We start from the raw sequence: 22,095 nt of genomic DNA on the forward strand, positions 1-22,095 counted from the left end.
TTGGTACATTTAGGATGTGCGACTAATTATGTTTATTTTGTAGGACTTTTTGCCGTTACATGGGTGAGTTTTCGAAGTGTAATAACTCTAAATTCCCTTCCTGTGTCTATTTTTGAAATACAGTTTGTATCGTTAAAAGAACATGTTAAACTAAGATTGTTTGGATTTCTTTAAGTGAAACAGAGTTGAACAAAAGAAGGGATTTTTTAAGGATTTTAACTAAAGCTAAATTGGAATTTGATGTCTTGGTATTAAATTAATGCTTATTGGTATTTATTTAGTCTTGGTGCTTTGGTTTCACGTAATCAACTAAAAAGTGTGTGTCATTTTATGTAAAAAGCTGATTGTAATTGTACATAAATATTTCAGATATATTCTATCAGATGTAATTCATTTTAACGTGAGCACAGATTATAGTTGATAATGCATATATTTTCATCTTTTGTGCTAATTAAAAATACTAATAACTTGTGTCATTGAAACCATGATTAACGTTAAAGAGATTTTTGCCAAAAATATGATGCACCGGTGTTTTGCAAACCTTGCATTACGCGTATTTATTTACTCCTTAGCGCCTTAGAAACTGATGTCAGAGTAATACAAAAACATCAATTGGACATCTCTTTCATTTTTTAGGTAGCCCGTGCAACGCCGGGCACGCAGCTAGTAAATAAATAAAAACCGTCTTTGTGTTGAGAACTAACAGGAAATAACCAATGCTTTGTAGCACAAAAAACAGATATTTTGTGCTATAAAATTCCACAAAAAGAAAAGATTGCGAAAAGAATATTAGAATATTCCGATCAGAAAATGCACTGAACACAAAAATATACCTGCGAAAACGAAACAGAAAACCCCCTGGAAAACAAAACAAACGGCTGTTGCCAAACGCAAAATTCGAAAACCGACTTCAGACTCCGTTCTCGAAACTACACTCACTACAGTGACGTCATATTGCTGTAGCCAATGAGAGAGGATGCTTGTTGCAGGATTTAGTCAGTTGCATTTGTTAATTTAAAATTTGTTTGCACACGTACTTTCGACGAAAAATCCGAAGTCAGATAGTTTATTTCCTGTTGTTTTAAAGAAATAAATTGGATAAAAAACAGAAATATAAGACATTTTTCAAAAATATAGGAAATATAGGACGATTTTGATGCTTTTCTTGAAAATATAGGAAATATAGGATATATAGGACCACTTCGACCCCTGCAGATGCATAACTTTTAATTTAATCAAGTAAAATTCCAAAAATTACTTTTTGATATCTGAGCAGAGGTATCATAACCTCAATCTATTGACATATATTTAATGAGAGGTTGACATTTTAATACTGTGATGAGAATCTTTCTGTATTAGCACAATACAAAAATTTGTACGCCACATGAATATTTTAACATTGAAACTTTATATTACCGTTAAAATATCTGCATAAAACTCTAAACAATTCCACACTTAACGACTATACAACAAAATTGTACACTTAGCTTAATAATAGCTATTGAGTTTAATTTATTTTAATAGTAGGTGTATTAGTTAATTCTTTTAAAATCCTAATTTCTCCAGTTCTTTTGATCTTTTGACAACTTAAACTCAGCTACGAAAAATTTATTGAAAAAAAATGAAATAATTTCAGCAATAGTTCTTCAGTTAAAGCTAAAACTAAAAAACTGTTACATTAGAATGGTAAATAAATGGTTCAGTTTTTCTGTTTGCCACAAAAAAGTCTTAACTTTTATAGAGCAATCAATTATAAAAGCCTTTCTTATCTAGATACATAAATGGCTACTTCTGTATGTGTGTGTGTATGTATGTCCATGCTAAACCTCAAAACTACTGGACAGATTTTAACCATTTTTTCACTAATCAGGAAGCAACTTAGGCTATAATTTATTCCTAAAAAACTTAGTTTAAAAATGTTATGATGGGAAACAGTAAATTTCATGTTATTTCCCCATTAAATGAATAAATATAAAGCCCATTGTTATGAAAATTTGTTGCCTTACAACATCAATGCTAATAGTAATCATATTGAAAGTTTTGAATCAAGGCTTCTACGGAGCAAACATGAGTTTAAAGTCATTTAAACATTTGGAAACTCTACTTTTTGCACACTTAGGGAAACACAGTAGAGAGCTTTTTTTTTTTCTTTTTGTGAGTGTGTACTATTTAATTAAATAAAGCGCACAGTTTTGTAAGTGATCTTTAATTTTGTTAGTTCATATTTCGGAAATTCTTCAAATTTTTATATGCTTAAATTCGTGCTTTCGTTTGTAAATGAATACTCGTTTGTTCTTTATACTTATTGCTTTTTCACTTTTACGGGTAAGGAAGAAGCTTGATTTTTAGTCACGTCAACCTGTGTGTTTTGAGTTCTTTCAGTTAAAACAGAAAATGAAAGAAAGTAGCGATTGTTTCTCACAATTACTACTGATCCAGGCAACACCGGGTATTTTTGCTAGTTTTATATACATTGAATACCAGACATTAAAAAAAGTGGAACAAATCTGATATACCCCCCTCTTGGCGACTTTTTCCTGTTGGCGCCAAAAAAGCGTCGCCAAGAAAACTATGTATGACGTCATATGTCATACATCGTTCTTAGCGATGCTTTTTTAGCGCCAACAGGAAAAATTCAAATTATGTCATTAATTATTTAATGAAATTAATGCATTAATTTTTTCCGTTGTTTCTCCGGGATACGAGCCCTCGGTCTCATAGTACTTTCGTAATGAGACCCCTGCCTCGGTCTCATTACGAAAGTACTATGAGACCTCGGGCTCGCCAGTTATCCCTCCGACTCTTAATATACATCACAGTCGGATATAAGTCACAGATCTCCTCCGTTCAGTATACAATAAAGTCACAGATTTTATGTGAAATTAACACCATTTTTGTGCTACAAAAATGCCAACCAGACCAAAATACAAACTACCAGAAACACACTAAAAACACAATAATTCAAAATATGTTCACTTACCTTTTTTACTTTTCTTTTACTTCCTCACGTGAGGCAGTGCACATATGTTCCGCTCTTAGGGAAATTATCCCATTTTTTATTATCATTACTTTACAAAAATATTTAAATTATGTTTGTTTTGACAAAAAAAATTCCAAAAAAAAACAACCTTATTTTACTTGTATTTTGTACTCCACCCAATTAATTTCCCGAATTATTTCCAAAAACTTTACAAACATATCCTCATTTTTGTATTCACAATTTTTCATTCAAAAATTTCAATTGATACATTTGGACAACATCACAAACCGAACTCATAATTAAAATAGAAAATTCAACTAAATTAACATTAAAAAACAACAAGAAAAAGAATACTCTAAAATAAAGTTTGAATTGAAACTTTATTTTAGAGTATTCAACTTAAAATCTCCCTAAGAGCGGAACATATGAGCACCTACCTCCTACCACAGAGACACGTGCAAAAAGACAGACTTCGAGAAACTACTTTCCAGCGTTCAAGTTGCAAAACCAGGGTTGCCAAGTTATCGCCTTATTGGCGATTTTCGTATCGAGCGAAAAATTAAAATCTCGCCAAGAGGGGGGCATATCAGAGGAGAGCCAAAAAAGTATCTTAAAATATTTCAGCAAAGTGATTCTACATTTTAATATATTAAAGCTTCAAATTTTTTTGACATTTTATTTGCAATCATCAAAGAACTTAAAATAATATCATTTCTAAACCAAGCAGAAATTACTATTTTTGTACCGCAAAAGATGAGACGCTTCTTCAGGGGATACTACAATATCAGTAACAAGACGACCGCATTGTTTTGGAGCACAATCTGCATTAAAAAGATAATTAAGCTTTAGTTATTATGTTAATGTAAAAAATCTACAGAAATGTAATTTATCAATATACAATTGGTATTTCAGTATTGCTAGTCAAGTTAGTGAAATGCTTGGTAAAGTAGTTGTCATTGCAGCAATACATGTAAAAGAGTAAATGTAGAAATACAATAAAAAGTTTGATTTGAAAGATATAACGGCTTTAGCGTATCTGCTACATTTTGTGTTTTCAAATACATGAATTTCCATGACTTCTACTTGCAACTTTCCATGACTCAGAGGATGCAAATTATCCAGAAAATCATACACTTTTCACAAGAACATTTAAATTTGTGTTTCATTAAAAAAAAAATTGCTACAGTCTGATCTATGCTTTGCATATCATCGCCTCAGAGCAACAATAAGATATCTAATCCCAGAAGTAACACTAAGATATCTTACTGTTGCTCTGAGGCGACGATATATGTTTCTAAAAATCTAAAGCGAAATGTAACAAGATGAGCTATTATTTTAACAAAAAAATAATAATTAATATAGTGATATACATGCTATAATTACAGAGTTTACAATCAATATTTTTCTACCAAGGACATATTTATGAAGTGTAAAATTTTCTAAAATATTTTTTGGTTACCGACAAATCATATGAAAGTTAAGTTTCAAATAGATAAGAATTTACGTGCAATTTTTTTTCTCTCTGAAAACTCTGGTATGATACGCAATCTTTCAGTCACCAAAAGTATTGAAGTAAAGTTTTAATTGTAGAATAAGTTTCCAAAACAACAGAATCTTCAAATTTTCAGCAATATTAATGTAAAACTACTGGTGAACAAACAGTAAACCCTTAAGCTGATTTTATTTGCAATTTCTTTTCTTTTTTTTTTTTTTTTTTTTTTTTTTTTTTTTTTTTTTCTAAAACTTCTTTTAAAATGCAGCAGTTTTCTAAAATTTCTGCTACAAGCACTTCTTATTAATTACTAAAATTAAGTTATCAGTAAATAAATAAATAATCACAGTAAAAACAAAGTATTAAATTAGATTACTTGATAATTAACTTATCAGATACAATCATTAAAATTTTAGGATAGGCACCAACCTTTTCTTTTTAATTCTAAACTTAGATAATTTAAAGACTTTTAAAAAATGTTTCCAATGAAAATTTCCCAGTTTCCATATTCTTTTGCCATTCTAAATGACCTTAATCCTTCAGGATAATTTTATGTTCAAAAATCTTCATTAATTTAAGAAACTGGCAAAAATTAATGATAACATTTATAAGTCCCTTGAATCAACTCAGATGAAAAAAAAATGAGAGTAAATTTTAAACAAGAGTGCAAAATTAGAAGTAAAGCTTTCATGTAACAAGCTTTAAAGTGTGATTAAACTACATAAAAGTGTAAATGAGTTCTACTCTGCAAATGAATATACAAAATAGTTTACTATCATTAGAAATGAGTTAATGAAAATACAAGTGGAATAACCTAAAAGATAGATTGAGAGATAATCAGATGTAAAAAGTTTTAATATGAGCGAACTTTATACAAATTTTAAATGCTTTAAACTCTACAGATGCAATTAAAGAAAACAGAAGAATAATGTTATGAATAAAAATGAGATTTGCAAATGTAAACCACTAATCGCTTTTTGTTAGAAGGGCATGTTTACCCTGTAAATAGACCTAAGCCATTTTAACAAAAAGCGATTTAAATGTCCCACCACTAGATTTTATTTATGTTAACAGTTTTTTAATCAGATTTTTAACTACAAACACTATAGCAATCCAATTTTAAGCCCAGAACTTTTAAATGAGTTATAGTTTATAAATAAAGTAATTTTGTCTATAAGAACCAGTTAATCAAAAAAATAAACATCAGAAAACACCAAAAGCTAAATGTTCTACAAACAATTCAAAACTTGTCATTTAAAATGGAAAAATCAAACATATTGAATTATTCAGACCTTTAAATTTTGAGACATCTTTCTTATAACTGTCAGAACAGGGAACTTCTGCTGTCAAAAGTTGTAGACTTTGTTTTTGGCTAGCAAAGACGTGTTCTATATCTTTCTTTGAATTCCAATACACAGCAAAGACCATCAGCATTGACAACGCAAACCTTGTAACAATTTTCCCCCATGGCATTTTAAAATTAACATATGGCTTAGGCTCCCTATAAAAGAATTTTAAATTATGTATAACATTTTTTTTTTGTAACAATACACCTAAACTGCTGTTGCTGCTAGAAAACAAATTATGTTTCTATTTCTGTTAAAAACACATAAATACACATAATAACACATATTAAAAATATGCAGCAGATAAGAGATCAGGGTTCGCAAGTTTCTTCGAAATGGAAAAATCAAGGAGGAAAAACCACCCAGGAGAAATGTTTCTTCCAAGGGCAAGAACTGGAAAATAATTACTTCAAAGAATTTATCATATATACAAATACAAATACAAAAGTGACGACCAGCAACAGGCTCTGGGCCCAGCTAGACTGGTCCTAGTCAATTTACAATCCCCAGTGAAGATCAGTGGTCCTCTTAAAACTGTCTACTCCTTTGCTCATTACCACCTCTTCCGGTAAGCTGTTCCAAGGTTCCACTACCCTGCTAAAATATTAATTTTTCCTAATATCCATGTTAGCCTGAGATTTAAATAGCTTAAAACAATGACCCCTTGTCCTGTTTTCAGTGCTAAACTTCAGCCCCATCACATCTTTCGTTTTAATAAATTTAAACAGCTGAATCAAGTCCCCTCGGTCTCTTCTTTGCTCAAGACTGTACATTTTTAGCCTTCTAAGCCTGGAATCATTGTCTAAATGGGAAAGTCCACTTATTAGCCTTGTAGCCCACCTTTGAACCCTTTCCAATACATTAATGTCTTTCTTAAGATAAGAAGACCAAAACTGAACAGCATACTCCAAATGGGGTCTTACCAAACTTCTATATAAGGGCAGAAGAACTTCTTTAGATTTATTTGAAATAGATCTATTCATAAACCCAAGCATCTTATTGGCTTTGTTGCTAGCAATGCTGCACTGTTGGCTAAACTTTAAATCCTGACTTATTAAGACCCCCAGATCAGTAACTTTGTCTGCCTGACTAATGACTGAACCTTGCAAATAATAACTTGTACGCTTATTTCCATGCCCTAAATGTAGCACTTGACATTTCCCGACATTAACAGCCATACCCCATTTATCAGCCCACTCCGTAATATGATCTAGATCCTCTTGCAGCTGATTTGCTTGTTCTTCATTTTCTACAGTCCCCATAACTTTGACATCATCAGCAAAACAATTTATGTTCCCAGAAATATTTTTATAAATATCGTTCATAAAGACAATGAACAAAACAGGCCCTAACACTGATCCTTGAGGAACCCCGCTTAAGACCTCACTCCAATTAGAATAAGTTCCCCTTCCAACTACTCATATGACTACTCTACTCTCTTTTATGATATTACATATATATATGTTAATATCATAAAAGAGAGAAAATTTATTTAACACATATTTATACATAATTTTTGGTTTAAAGTTGAAATTTCACAAAAAGATTTTCATTGTTTCCAAAACGTATTTCAAAATTCACAAAAATAGGACCACGTAAAAAATTTTCGACTAACCTCTGATACATTTGCATGCATTTATTGAGAAGAAGTAAATTTCTTATGTAGCAAAAATTTCAATTAAAGGTACAAGAGCTAAAAATTCTGAAAAAAAAAAAAAACTCACACACTGCTTATTCTTGGTAATTTTTCATCTGTCGCCACTTTAACCATCTCCTTAGCTTCTGAACTCTTTTTGCTGGCATTTTTCCTTTGAATTGGTGCCATGATATTCTGCAAAAATAATAATAGCATGTAACTTCCAACTGCTTGAACATTCATTTAATAAACACTTTTTAAAATCATAGTTGATAAATACAAAAGTAATATAAGGTTAAACAGGCTATGGCCTAAGTTATGTTTTATATTGATTATTTATTCAATGTGAACATTTAAGTATAAATACATATGAAACTTATTTATACAGCTGATACTGAACTAGTTACTTAGAAGTTGAATTGTTCATTAAAAATTTCATTCTGTATACATAAGGGTTTTTTTTTTCCATAATACTGACCAAATTTTTCGACATTTATGCATGTCTGCAATTAAGTGTTCAAAATACAGTGCAATAATTGACTTAATGCAATAAATGACAATTTTTTGTAGTTGCAGAATGTAAAAAGAAATTGCACAAGTTTAAAAATATAAGTGCATATGTTTTATTCATCAATTTATTGTTCTATAATCTATGATTTAAAAAAGAATTTGTAAAATATTTTTAAATGAACATTTTGGAGAAAAACATGTCAAATACTCATTAATTAAAACTTGTTAATGTTTATACTTATGTATTACAAACATTGCAGTAAATACCAATTGATTTACACCCCTTTCGCTTTAGCATAGTTTTGGACAGTTAAGACACTTTCAGACAGTTTTAGGTAAAAACCACCTGTCCTGTCCAAAACCCAACCCTGCTAGTACATTGTTGCCATGTCTGTTCCTTGTTTTCTAATTTACATTCTGATGAAACTTCAATGTTTCAAAACTCTATATTTATTTAGCTGATTCTTTTACAGGCGAACAGAACATTTACTGTGAGTTCTTGAATTATTTTAATCTGATTTTTCATGTTATTTAAAGGTTGTGCTTTTTTATTTAGAAGATTGTTTATCATTTTAACAGAACTTGTAGCCTTATTTCAAGGCTTGCTTTGTTTAAAAGTCTGTTAGAAAGACGAGAAAAATGGCTTTTATGGTCAAATAAGAAGGTTCTATATTATTTTAACAAAACATACCAACAATGAAGGAAGTTTAAAATAATCAAGATTAAAATTGCACTATAACATATATGTAGCAGAAAAGTACCAATTTATAAATCCCCAATGATCATGACCCTCCAAAACCGCTCCCCTATTGCAAGTAGAAGCTGCTTATTCTAATTCCCAACAACCCTGTTAAAGTAGTAATTTTTCCTAATTTCAAGATTAGTTTGGGATTTGAACCCTCTCCAATAGTTTAATGCCTTTCTTAATAGAGCGAGAATAAAATTAAACAGCATCTCCTAAGATCCTGTTAAATCTCTGTATAGAGGTAGAACTTTCGTGGAACTATATATGATAAAGATATATTGGAAAAAATTAACTTGCTATGCTGCACTGATGAATTAACAAATAAAAGCAGAGCTTACCTATAGATTAACCATGAACAAATATATGGCTCAGATTATTGTTAAGGTTGCAAATTAAATAATTTTAATGTTTCTAAATAATTATTTGCTATCTATAAATTTTTGAATTTGATCTGAACAACCCAACTGCAAAAATGAATACAAGTTAAGTGTAAAGAAGGTGGGGATATTTCGATAATTGGGAATCTGGCGATCTTTCATCATTAGCGTCAATTTTTGGCTCCAGCGCCTGCGCAAGAGTTATTTTTCTTTGCAAATCAAAACAAAGAGATCGGAAACATCTATTCAAGTAGGTTTATTATAAATCAGAAGGGTTACCAAAATAAAATTATTTACGCCAAAAATGTGACGACTGCGCCAGATTCCCAATTATCGAAATATCCCCAAGAAGGTCAAATTACAGACAAGACATATTTATGTTCTTCGGAAATTCAACTAATTTTACTGCAGGTATGAATAAAAGGAAGACAACTACAGCATTGCAATTTGATATTAAAACTTTCAACAGAAACAAACTAGAAAGTAAACAGAAACAAATTGCAATAAATTAAAAAGTAAATCTGAAACATGTAAACATTTTGATTAGAAGTGCACAAAACACTAGAGTGCAAAGCAATAACAGGTAATATATTCTAACTATTTTTCATCTTTTTTCATTGTTATCTTTTAATTGAACTTTTTTAAAAGAAAAAGACCTACAAGATTTTTTTACAGCGCAAAAATTCACCGCATTTCCTCAAGCAAAAAATTTTTCCTTATTTCATTTTGTGTTTACGTCCCACAAACAAATCAAAAGCCGGTGATTGGGTGAATAAACCACGGTTGATGGATTGATTGATTGAACGAGTAAGGTGAAATCTGGAGAACGTTAATCATTGATATATTTTTCTGCTGTCACGTGGAAGAATCTCTACATAGTTTAAAATGAAGTCTCCAAAAAACGTCTGTTTGTTTGAGCGCGCAAAACTCGATAACTACCCAGCCGATTTCGCTGAAATTTTCCCAGTTTGTTTCGTTTGGCACCGGAAAAGTTTGCAGACCACTTCAATAAAAAGTCAGATAAATAGTTCGTTTTTTATTTCAATTTACGTACGGCCAATTTTCAAATAAATAAGAGCAAATTATTCTGAGTTCATAATTAAAGCGGAAATTTATGTGCGTTTTTAACTCGAAATTTTCGAGGCTTCCCAGGACTCCAGGAACTATTGTTTCAATAAAATCACCAATAAAAAAAGTCAACAAACTGGTCCACAGTTTTATTTTTTATTTCATGAGTGGAGGAGGTGATTTTCATTCGTTGTTCGTTTTAACTGTAACTTATATTTCAGTTGAATTCTTTTTTCTTCAGGGGAATCATAACTTTTCATTTTGTTCATTGCACTTTTTTTTTAAAATAAAATTCTTTATTCTTTGGTTGGGAGGTGTTCACTTAAGTCTGAATCAACACTACAATCAAGACTGCCCCAAAATTTAACGTTAGTCAAAATCTAGTCTCTTTTTGATATTGGTAGACAGCGAATCAAGTGATTCTTCGCTACACGGCCAATAAAATTCGTTCGCTTGAATTGAAAATCATCATCTGCTTTTTTTTCATGCTTAAATATAGTGTCTTTTTTTATTTATTTATTAATATTTTTAGACAATAAATCTAAAACATCAACTAATATCCCAACCGGTGGTTCGTGAACCCCTAAGGGTTTGCGAGAAAGGGGGGGGGGGCTCTCAAAATGAAAATTATTATGGAGGAATTTTAACTCAAGCGCTTTTTGTCCATCATTTATTCATTTTTGGCTCTTGCAAAAGGCATGAGGTTTTACCATTTTTATAGATTGCTGAAGAAGTTCAACTTTTTGATAAAATGCAGATGAAGGTGAAAGCATGCTTCTGTTTTTTCAGTAGCTTTTGAATGGAAAACTTGATTAAAAATAAATGAAATATTACATGGCGCAATGCGAACGCTTGCTTTACCATAAAAACGCTAGAAAAAGCTTAGCGCTCTCATTGTGTGCCGAAAATGCGTAGCAGTACAATCTTGCTGCGGTTTTCTTACTGTATTTTTCTCAATACCTTGACAAAATATTCTTGGAGGTTTTATTGATGACAAAGATAAGGAATGGTAATATAAAAATACTACAGGAAGCGATTAAAAAAGTTTTTAGTTAAGAAAAATTTCCTGGGTGATGCTTGCTGCTGTCTGAGTTACGCAGTAAAAAAATGTAAAAGAAGTAAACTTTGGAACTTGATTTGCACTGTATGTTCAAAAGGAGTTCAGGAAATTTGGTCATAGTTTCTCGAAAAAAGTGAGCATAAAAATATTTTTGTTGGTCAAAATTACCTTTTATGTAAAAATTAAGAGTTAATTAAACGTTTTTATTACCTTTTCAAAAACAAATAAAAAATAACTACGCATTTTATTCTTTACTTATAGCATAAGAACATGAAAATTTTTCAGCAACTTGAAATCGCAGTATGTTGGTATCGCCAGTCACGAGATTAATGTGCGCAATATATTCCTACCAAACAGACTCGAAGGCTTTTATAAGAAAGTTACCTTATGGTAAGAATAAAGATCGTATTGTTAAACTAAAAATTTTCTAAAAGGCATTTTTAAAAAATATTCTTTAATTGACAACTCATTCAGTGTTACAAATAAATATACTGTTGTGTGAGAAAAATACTTTTTTTAATGTTTCAATGTTAAAAAGGATTTTAAAACTCAAAACGCAAATTAAATGCTGAATCTAAAGTTAGACTGAAACTGTCAAGATATTTAAGTCAAACTTGACGCTCCTTTTCCTGACAACTATCCCGTCAAGAGTTTTTTCTAAGTTGATTGAAGATTAACACAGAATGATCATTTTTTTTTAATGAAAGCAGTTAAATGATTTTTTTATGGAAAAAATATATTAGCTTCAATGTTTAAAAGGTGCTGCTATTTTATTTGTTCTTTTATTTATTTTTTACGTATCTATTTCATCAGATGAGCGAGGCATATTTAGTTTCAGAAAGGAACTTAAAATGCTTAAAATGTATATTTGACATAATTTGCAGTCTAATCAAGAAAATAATCATAAGATATTTCAAAGTCGATGTTGGAGTATGGGAAAGTAGGCTCGTTTAGTTCTGGATGGAGCATCTTGTTCCTAATTCATTGTATTTATTTCTATTGGAAAACAACAGAAATGCATTCAATTTTCGCTTACTTTTAGACTGGGCAATTTACAAGAGAAACTGAACAGATATAAAAACATCATTGTTAATGCAGTTCAATCCGGTTTTAACGAACCTAAAGAGACCACAAATTTTGTCGTTGTAACGGGAGCGCTGTTATAATGGAATTCAAGCAATGCAATGACAGTTATTAAAATGGGATTGAACATTTATTTCGCCCAATTGAATACTATTCCGTTTGGTCACTGTCGTTTGTCGGTATTTGTTTTCACTGTCATAAGATTTTCATGACACAAGACAGTAGACATGCTTAGTTCTGGACGAACTTCTTGACGTTCTCTTCTTCGAAGCACAGGGTAATGATAAATGTGTAATATTTTAGCTAAAAACAGAGACCAAAAGGCTTTTTATAAATCACGATTTTATTTAAGAGGATTTTTTTTATGCAGATAAGCTTCGAATCTTTCGATAAGCACAATGTAAGTCCTCTTGTGATAAGTCGGAGTGCAGAACAAGACGCACTCTGTTTCTAGACCAAGCACAAGCTCTGACAATAACTTTTTCTTCATCTGCATCTGAGACCTGGGAAATACAGAAAACAACAGAAGGAAAATTATTAATTATTGTACATGAAATGCCTTACAAAGACAAATACTTTTTTTTTTAATTATTTCCATCAAATGAAGAGCCACGGGGAAGAATGGTCATAGACCTTGTCACAATAATTTCCAGTATTGCATTTTTGAACTTTAAAGTAAATTATTCTTGCAGAATGATATTGCAGTTGAAAACTATTTGTAATAATCTAACAGTTCCCGTAGAAATATAATTTTATCCAAAAAGAAAAAAAAAGGACTATGAAAATTCTTCCTCGTGGCCCTTTAAGTAGTTAAAAGAAAAATAGTGAGAAGTAGAAATTTAGTGTGGCAGCCTCCTCGTGGTGCCACACTACATGCCCTTGATAACGCTAAACCTGTCACTGCCTTCGTCATTTATCATCCAAACTAAAATGTTCAGATTTAGTCAATGCGATAAATGAAAAATTGAAACAAGCCCAACACTTCATTTTATGAATATTTCGTGCAAAATTCTATCAACGTAAATTTTTAGTAGGGATGACGAAATAGAGCGGCTTCAGGGTTGCTAACCTTGGAGAAACAATTTGAGAACCATATGTTTTGATTTTGAGGAGAATTTCGAGATTTTGCGGAACAGCTCGGTATTTTGCATAAAAATCAATTTAAAAAAAAACATTCAATCTCTTATCTAAAATTGTTTTTAATTTTTGATAAGGACTAGCATATAAAGGGTTTAATTTTCCTGTTTACACGCCAAATAAACTAGCAAAATATAATAAAAATAAATTTAAATTTATTAAAATCTTTGGAAAGTCTGGTCAGGATAAAGACCAAACGGGAAATGCAGAGCAAAATAACTTCTTTGCGGAGCTGCGAAGTTTCGCTATTTTTGCGGAGCTGTTGGCAACTCTGCGGTTTGTGAACACAAATTGTCTTTAGGTGGTACAGTAAAACCTGTAAAGTTGCCCACCCTTGTAAGTTGACCACCAGTCTAAGTTGACCGCTATTTTCAGACACAGAATTAGATCTATATCATATAATTCAACATCTATAGGTTCACCACCTGTTTAAGTTGACCATTAAAGTAGTGCACTGCAAGTGGTCCACTTACACAGGTTTCACTGTATATATGTAAAACATGTGGCAAATTTACAACATTACAACAACACTGGGTATAAATTTGATTTTGCTACCAAAACTCAATTCATATGAAAACTATGAAAATAGTTCATAAGCTTAGCCAGGTAAAAAGAGCAACACTTATCACAATATGTTTCAGCTTTGGTAAATCGAAGTCTTGCAGCTTCGCCTCGTTGTATTTTAAGCGTTTAGGGGCTTGATATCAGATGTTTTAGAATTCTCATTAGCTTAGACGTTATCGTCTTACAGTGTGCAGAATCCTAGCAAAAATGTAAATGGTGAGCACGCTTTTTTGCTTTTTTTTTGCATTTTAAATTAATTGCTTGGTCAATTATTTTGTTTCTATTATTTTGAGCTAATTAAAAATAATAATAAGTTAGAGTTAGCTGTAGATCATCGTCTCGTTGGTGAACCTAGTTTACATTTAAAGATTATTTTTCGCTTTTTAGTTCATTTTGCCACAAGAACGTGTTTATTTAGTTTTTTAAACTATTATTTTATTTAAATTGTCCAATCCACACATAGCCCCTAAAATTCGCCTCTAATTGACCTACAAATCCAGGATCAAAAAAAAAAAAAAAAAGAGAGAGAGAGAGAGAGAAAAGCAATGGTATAAACTTTAAGCAAATCATTTAAACTAAATTTGAATTACTGATCATTCTTTTAATGTTCAATTTCGTTCAAAAAAATTAGTATTTCGCGAACGAACTCCATATGAATGCTGAGTACCTCAACCAGGCCACGCTCGCAGTGCGAAGGTATTGAAAGAGAACAGTTTTTCCGTTTAAAAAACTTCAACAAAATCCATCAAAGATTTTGATAACTAATAAGCTCATTATTGATCAGATCCAAGATTAAGTACTGCACAGCCATAAGTACTGCACTGTACACTGGAAAAAAAAAAAAAAAAAAACATCTGGCCGATCTCAGATCGTTACAACGCTAAAAACAGGGCCGGATTAGCCATAGAGCAGAAGTAGCAAATGCTACGGGCCCCGCGCTTCTGGGGGCCCCGCGCAATGAGAAAAAATTCCAGAAAAAAAACTACTTTCCGCACTTTAATCCGTTTAAATTTATCTCTATCTTTCTCTTTTTATTTAGATCTAGCTTTTCTAAATACTCAGGTAAATTAAAAATCTTATTTTTTTCGTTGGATTGCTTTCCAGAAATTTCTCTCAATTGAAGTCTTAAAAACGCAATCTTAGTTGATCTTTCTTAATGGAAGGAGAAAAAGCTCCGTTGGGTCAGAAAAGTTTCAAAACTGACCTAAAAATTACAATTTTAGGCAATGTTTGGAGAACGAAAAATTAGATTTTCTATAGATTTTTCTTTTTTTCTTTTTTTTTCAAAATGAAGTTAATTTTAAGGTAACTTAAAAAATTTAAGGGGGTTAGGGTCCTAAAACTTTCTGCTATTCAAACCTAAAAAAAAAAGAAAAGAAAAGAAAGAAAATTTCGGTTGTTGGATAGCAATAGAGGATAGGGAAATTCTTTCCTGAAATTGTGTTCAAAACTGAAGTCAATTTCAGGCTATCTTTGTGAGGAAAAGGTTTGAGGGATCGTCCCACGGTAAGCTGAAAACGAAATTTCAAGCTATGTGGGAAGATTAGAGAAAGGGAAAAGGGAACCCCCCCCCCCCACCCAGAAACAATTCTGACGCGATTTTAGATTATCACTGGAGACGTTATCGGGGGGGGGGGGTTCGTAAAATGTTAGAAACTGAATTATTTCTTGACGCAGGCTATCTTTAGCTTTAGGTAAAATGGTGGTTTGGAGCCTTTCACCCCGAATGTTGAGAAGCTAGTCAGTCTCTAGGCAGCAGGGTATTCTCCTTTGGAATTTTTTTGAAATTTTGAAATTGAAATGGTTCAAGGGCTTTCTCCGGAATTTTTCGGAATTTGGGGTCTAAAAGTTTAAGCAATTTTCGTTGATAGTCGGAGAAGGAGGATGCTGAAACTCTTAAAGCACAAATCCTAAAACCTCATTTCAAAGTTCTCTTTGGCGATGTTTGACAAGAGACGGGAAAGGGTTACCATCCAGAAATTGTTTGAAAGTGGCTTTCTTCTTAAAGCTTTCAAAATAGGAGTCCTGAAAAGGTAATTATTAGTCATCTTGAAATCCTCTTTGGTTACATAACTTCATGTCTGTTTGTCACCCTCAAAAATCCCCCCCACCCCGCGACACGAGCCCGTAGATCCGGCACTGTAAACAACAATGAGCAAAATTAAGAGATCATGATAGAAGAAAAGAAAAAGATTCTGAAACTTCACACTTATGCTGAGCGAAATAAATAAATTGGTAAGAGGATACTATTTTTTGATGAACTAAAATGATTATGGGTAGAACGAAGACTTATTGTCTCGACAATATCGTTTTTAATTTTTTTCTCTGAGTGGGAGGGAACTAAAAAGCTGCCGCCCATGCCCCGAACCTAACCCAATTCTTTTCATAACCAAAGGTAGCCAAAAACATTTTTATTCGAACTTGAAATTCAGAAAAAATCAGGAAGAAAATTGTTTAACATAATCGAAAACCCGCTAAAACTGCTTCCTGGAACTTCAGTTTCGAAAAATTTCCACGGGTGTAATCCCGAGCTCGATCCCATCCTATAACGTCGTCTAATAAGGTGGCCTACAAGTGCGTATTTTGGACTAAAATTTCAAAAAATTTCTGTGGGAGTGTACCTCTCCCCCTCCGAAATTGTTAACGAAGGTCCGAAATGTACTTTTTAGATTTCAACTTCGAAAATTTTCCGGATTGCCTTGAAGAATGCCTGAACCCCATCCCATACCGAAACGTAACCTGCGATGGCCTACAATCTATCACGTTTTCACAACTTCACTTTGGAGCAATTTCCAGGGGATGCGGCTTTCGTGAACTCCGCCCCAGAATCACCAAAGAAGGTAAAAAACTACCCTTTCAGAGTACAGTGAAACCTATGCATAATGATACCTTCTATAACGATAACCTATATATATATATATATATATATATATATATATATATATATATATATATATATATATATATATATATATATATATATATATATATGATTTTGAATAATCAAACTGTCTATAACGATAACATGTCTATTACGATATTTTTTAATGTCCCAATAGTATCGTTGTAGACAGGTTTTACTGTACATAATTTCGAGAATTTTTACTTAAGATTGTGCTTTTAGATTAATAATACGTAATAAACTTAAAAATTTTCAAATGGGACCTCCTTGAACACCTCTATTCCCTCTCTCTGCAGTATCATTAAAGATAATCTACAGTTTCATTTAAGGCTTCAATTTTAAAAAACGCCTGGAGAGAGTCGTTGTGAACCCAAATTTTTTCCTTTGACATTACCCAAGATAGGATGCAATCGCGTTCTTTGACTTCAGATTCTCCAAATGATGACCTCCGAATTTTCTCTTCCTAATATCACCAGGAGTCGTTAGACGTGAGTTTTTAGTATTGAAATATCTAAAATTTTCCGGGGGTAAGCCCCCGGACCCCCCTCCCTTTATATCGTTCAAACATTGCGTTTTGGGATTTAGAAATTGAAAACGTGTAGTAACGGAAAGACGAGGGGCAACATAAGAGGGTCCTAACCGTCGTAAAGCTCTAAAATTATATCCACATTTATGTATTCATGCGCGTTATAAGTGCACTTCCCATCTCCATGAAGAAGAACTCTATTGTTTACTATATCATGCAAAAACGAGGGCCCCTTTGAAACATTTGCTACGGGCCCCGCGCTGGCTTAATCCGGCCCTGGCTAAAAAATGTGGCACTCGTAAGCGCGTCCATCCACGAATCTCCAAAGTGTTTAGCATTGTAACTATACATTCGTCCACAACACATGACGATGCTTAACTGCGCTCTGCCATCGCTACTACTGAAAATGGCACGTGCATCGCTATCTGTCGATACCACTTCCACCTCCATATGCCTTGCCCAACTCACAGTCACTTACACAGCGCCTTTTCGAAATAAGGGGAGGTGGAGGTTAATATACCAAACCCTGTATATTCCAGGAGTGCAGTATACTCCTGATTACCGGCGGTCGGATTATCCATGGTTCTTTTCACTTTTTTTTTTTCTTTTAAACAGTCATTAAATGTTTTCTTAACTTATGATTGCGTTGTATTTCGCTTTTAGCTTTTACATATGTATTTTTTAAAAATTAATTGTGAGTAGATGCAATGTAGCAATGTTTTTAACTTAATTTAAATGTATGTGTGAGTGTAATTCATGTTTTTAGCTATTGTATACAGTAGTATCCTTTTTTAACTATTATTCGGATTATCCGCGGTAACCGTGGTACCCTACTCCGCGGATAATCGGGAGTTTACTGTATAATGACAGAATAAATTGAAGTGTAAAAGTTTGTCGGTGCCTCTCGTTTTGAGAGTCCTAGTAGTTTTTTCATGGTAATCAAACAGAGATAAAGTTTGCTTTAACAACATTAAATGAAAGCACAGATTTTTTTTTTTTTTGAGAAACATTATTGGAAAATGTTTTTGGATACTGTACCATGCCCATTCTTTCCACAAAGTGTTGAGAGGTGAAATTCGGAGACGGGAAGTTGAGGATAAGCATATTTGATTGCACTACTGAAGGATCCACTGTCACCAAAGGACTTTTAAGGTCGAAAATTGCTGAAAGAGAAATTCAATTATTTATTTATAAATCGTTTTTCAGAAAACCGAAGTTTAGGAATAATTATTGAACTGCGTTATTATAGCAAAAAAAAAAAAAAAAAAAAATGAAGTTTATGTATTTATGATAGTCAAAAGTTTACCCTTTGCAAGCTTGAGAGCTCTTTCATGATCGATTTTCATTCTATCTGGTGCGGAATCCAGGCCCACAAGCGCAGCTGCAGCGAGCACTCCAGCCTGTCTCAAAGCTCCCCCAAGGACTTTTCGACACCGATGCACTCTAAAATATAATTTCTTCAGGTAAATAAAAAGGGGGGAGGAGAGTCTATTACATTAAAGTTTTCGAAACTAAGAATTGCAGAGAAAATTTTGAAGCCACTGAGAATTCAAGAATTCACAAAACATTTTTAAAAGATGATAAAGGTTATTTACTTGGTAATGAATTCCTTGGTGCCTGCCACTATAGATCCTACTGGTGCTCCTATGCCCTTAAACAGGAAAAAAAAAAAAAAAGAAGAGAAAGTAATTGATTAATCTGTAAAGATGGCTTCGTAAAATCATAAAATTGTTTATTACAACTTCTGAAGAAAAATTCATGAGTTGTTTGCAAGACATGGATGTGTTTGCAAACAAGCAAGTAAATTTGGTTTTGAGAGATACTCAATCGCAGAATAAGAAACAAAAACTTCTTAACAAGTAAATTTTTGCTAACATATGAGATAATATGCAAGCAAATACCAAACAGCTCGTTATGGCATCCAGAGACAGCAGTTTTACCTTGTTTGGGATCGTCAATCTGGAATAGCCATCACAGAACTGGAACCTGTAAGCCTTTTTTTTTTTTCCCCCATGAGGCTTACTGGTTCTTGGTCTTTCTCTAGAACCTGCTCAGAGACGACGTTCTAGAGAAAAATCCTCTATAAAAGGAGACAACAACATTATATTACACTCCAGGGTCCCCCCCCTCCCACGTGCTTATCACTACAATGTGCTTTAATCGATTGGATGGGTCTCTGAAAACAGTTCAGTTCTTTGATCCCTGCCAGGAGCCGAGCTACCTCTGGTCCAGCACTCTCAGAGATATTGACTTGAAATAGGAACTTGCAGGACTTTAACCACAAAAATCTATAACGTGCCCCAGTCACCATTAGTGAACACGGAGAATTGGTTTTTCTTTCTTCTGAAGAAAGAAAAGTTCATTCTGAATTATTTTAGACTAGTGGTACCCGCACGGCTTTGCCCGTAATAGAAAGATTAAAAGGTCTTTTGGTTCGCCTGTATATTAACAAATAACGTATGGTGAATTTTCTCGCCAGTTGGCTTGTACCCATGTTACGGTTCCACGTTATGATAATTTCGTATCTCGCCAATTGGCTTGTGCCCATGTTACGGTTCCACGTTATGATAATTTCGTAATTTACTCGTCCATCTTATGATAATTTTGTTCTTAAAATTGGAATAGAAAAAGAACCACATCGAATTTTCGAAAAATCGCTTCGAGGTGCACATTCCCATGCTATAAACTAACTTTGTGCCAAATTTCATGAAAATCGGCAGAACGGTCTAGGCGCTATGCGCGTCACAGACATCCAGACATCCAGACATCCTACAGACATCCTCCGGAAAGAGTGACTTTCAGTTTTATTATTAGTAAAGAAAAGATAAAGATAAAGATTATTCACCGAATTATGAAACTAATCCTTCTGGCTGTCTAGCACCTAGGCACATTTTCATTCACAGTACATTACACTCTAGGGTACCCCCGTATTTACCACTACGTGGCTTTACCGTTTGAATGAGGCCCTAAAGATAGCTATGTTTTCTGATCCAGATCAAGAGTCGAGCAACCCCTAATCCATTACCTCCAGGGGCGTTCGGAATGGAAACTTGGAGGACCTTATGACAACCATCTCCAACAGTGAACATTGATGATCTTCGATCGGTTGGCATCGAACCCGGGACCCTCCAGTTACGAGTCCAACACCTTACCGATAAGGTCATCACGGCCATTTTCTCTTACAACAAAGAGATAATCAATATTATGAAATTAAAGTTTTAATTTGTTAAATTAATCCCACCAACTAGCAGCAACGGAACGGGAAATTCCCTCTTACAGAAGTAGAACGGAAAATCAAAATATTTCACCTTTGAGAAGCACATGGAGACTGAATCGCACTCACGAGCGATCTCGTTTGGGGGAACTCCCAGGGAAACAGAAGCATTGATGATCCGTGCACCATCTAAATGCACAGGAATATCGTGACTGTGAGCCAGGTGGCAGATCTGGGGAAGAAACAGAAAAAAACACAGTAAACTAGCGAAAAAATTATTAATATCTACAGTAAACTCTCGATTATCTGCGAGTCAATTGACTATCGGGAACGTGTATTTTCTCAGCAAAAGCAAATATCAATAGCTGTTTTTTTTTTTTTTTTTTTTTTTTTTTTTTTTGTCAAAAATTGTAAATTTAAACTCAGCTGTTTTTGTTTTATTAATTTTCTGTGCTTTCATCTTCGTACATATTTTTTTTCTTTATTGATGTTAAGTTCTGTTGTACAAAAATACTAAAGAGTTTTACTGTACTGTATATATTTTCACTGTTTGAAGAAAGTATTATACAGCAATACACACTCCTGTTTGTGAAAATTGCAACACCACGAAGGACTTACGCGACTGAGCTGAAAATTGCAGGAAATGTAAAGTAGGGCATGATATGCAAATGATTAGAATTGCAGACCAGTAGCGCATGTGTATGCTGAACAGCGTCCTCTGAACGGCGGATCGAACTAATATAAATAGACGTAGCGAGGCGTGTATGATTATCGGTGGTTATATGCTAGAGTAAACATTAACTGAATCTTTACTATGCCTCTTCGACGAAAGAAAGCGAAATTTGAGCAAATTTCGGAGTTTGAACGGGGCAGAATCGTCGGCCTTCGTGAAGCTGGATTGTCTTATCGTGCAGTAGCCGCTCGTGTGCAACGTAACAACAGCACAATCATACGTGTTTGGAAGCAGTGGACGGACGAGGGTCAGACAGCTCGGAAATCCGGGAGTGGACCCCGAAATGTGACGTCAGCTCACGATGACAGACACCTGGTGCGTATGGCAATGACAGACCGCACAGCTTCTTGTGGACAATTGGCAGCACAGTGGTCAACAGCTACAGGTGTTTCATTGTGTGCTTCATCAATTCGGTGACGCCTGCTGCAGCGTGGACTGCGCTCAAGGATTCCTTTATACAGGATTCCTCTCACGCAAAACCATCGCCGCCTGCGGCTAAAATGGTCCAATGTGCATAGAAGCTGGCGTGCTGATTGGCAGCAGGTCGTCTTTTCTGACGAATTCCGCTTCAATTTGCGGCACCATGATGGCCGAATTCGTGTCAGGCGCTATGCCGGTGAATGGCACATTCCGGAGTGCATTATCGAACGCCACAATGAACGAACACTCGGAGTTATGGTCTGGGGTGCCATAGCATATCATGGACGATCGCAATTGCTACA

At 33.6% G+C, this 22,095-nt stretch overlaps 2 protein-coding genes across 2 annotated transcripts in view; both read right to left on the reverse strand.

Annotated features, from left to right (window-relative positions):
* The window catches only part of LOC129232138 (2-oxoglutarate and iron-dependent oxygenase domain-containing protein 3-like), a 29,556-nt gene extending 19,719 nt beyond the window's left edge, over nucleotides 1-9,837 (reverse strand). The window contains exons 1-4 of the mRNA XM_054866378.1: nucleotides 9,747-9,837; nucleotides 7,543-7,649; nucleotides 5,765-5,973; nucleotides 3,726-3,801 (exon numbers count right to left, since the gene is read on the reverse strand). Of these exons, the coding sequence (XP_054722353.1) occupies nucleotides 3,726-3,801; nucleotides 5,765-5,973; nucleotides 7,543-7,643 (386 nt within the window). The 5' untranslated portion in view covers nucleotides 7,644-7,649; nucleotides 9,747-9,837. The remainder of the gene's footprint in view (nucleotides 1-3,725; nucleotides 3,802-5,764; nucleotides 5,974-7,542; nucleotides 7,650-9,746) is intronic.
* Nucleotides 9,838-12,626: 2,789 nt separating this feature from the next.
* LOC129232134 (uncharacterized) overlaps nucleotides 12,627-22,095 on the reverse strand; it is a 31,805-nt gene continuing 22,336 nt past the window's right edge. The window contains exons 5-9 of the mRNA XM_054866375.1: nucleotides 20,735-20,872; nucleotides 19,022-19,077; nucleotides 18,733-18,869; nucleotides 18,465-18,589; nucleotides 12,627-12,800 (exon numbers count right to left, since the gene is read on the reverse strand). Of these exons, the coding sequence (XP_054722350.1) occupies nucleotides 12,660-12,800; nucleotides 18,465-18,589; nucleotides 18,733-18,869; nucleotides 19,022-19,077; nucleotides 20,735-20,872 (597 nt within the window). The 3' untranslated portion in view covers nucleotides 12,627-12,659. The remainder of the gene's footprint in view (nucleotides 12,801-18,464; nucleotides 18,590-18,732; nucleotides 18,870-19,021; nucleotides 19,078-20,734; nucleotides 20,873-22,095) is intronic.

Source organism: Uloborus diversus, unplaced genomic scaffold (assembly GCF_026930045.1).
Source record: "Uloborus diversus isolate 005 unplaced genomic scaffold, Udiv.v.3.1 scaffold_11, whole genome shotgun sequence".
Classification (NCBI taxonomy): Eukaryota; Metazoa; Arthropoda; class Arachnida; order Araneae; family Uloboridae; genus Uloborus; species Uloborus diversus.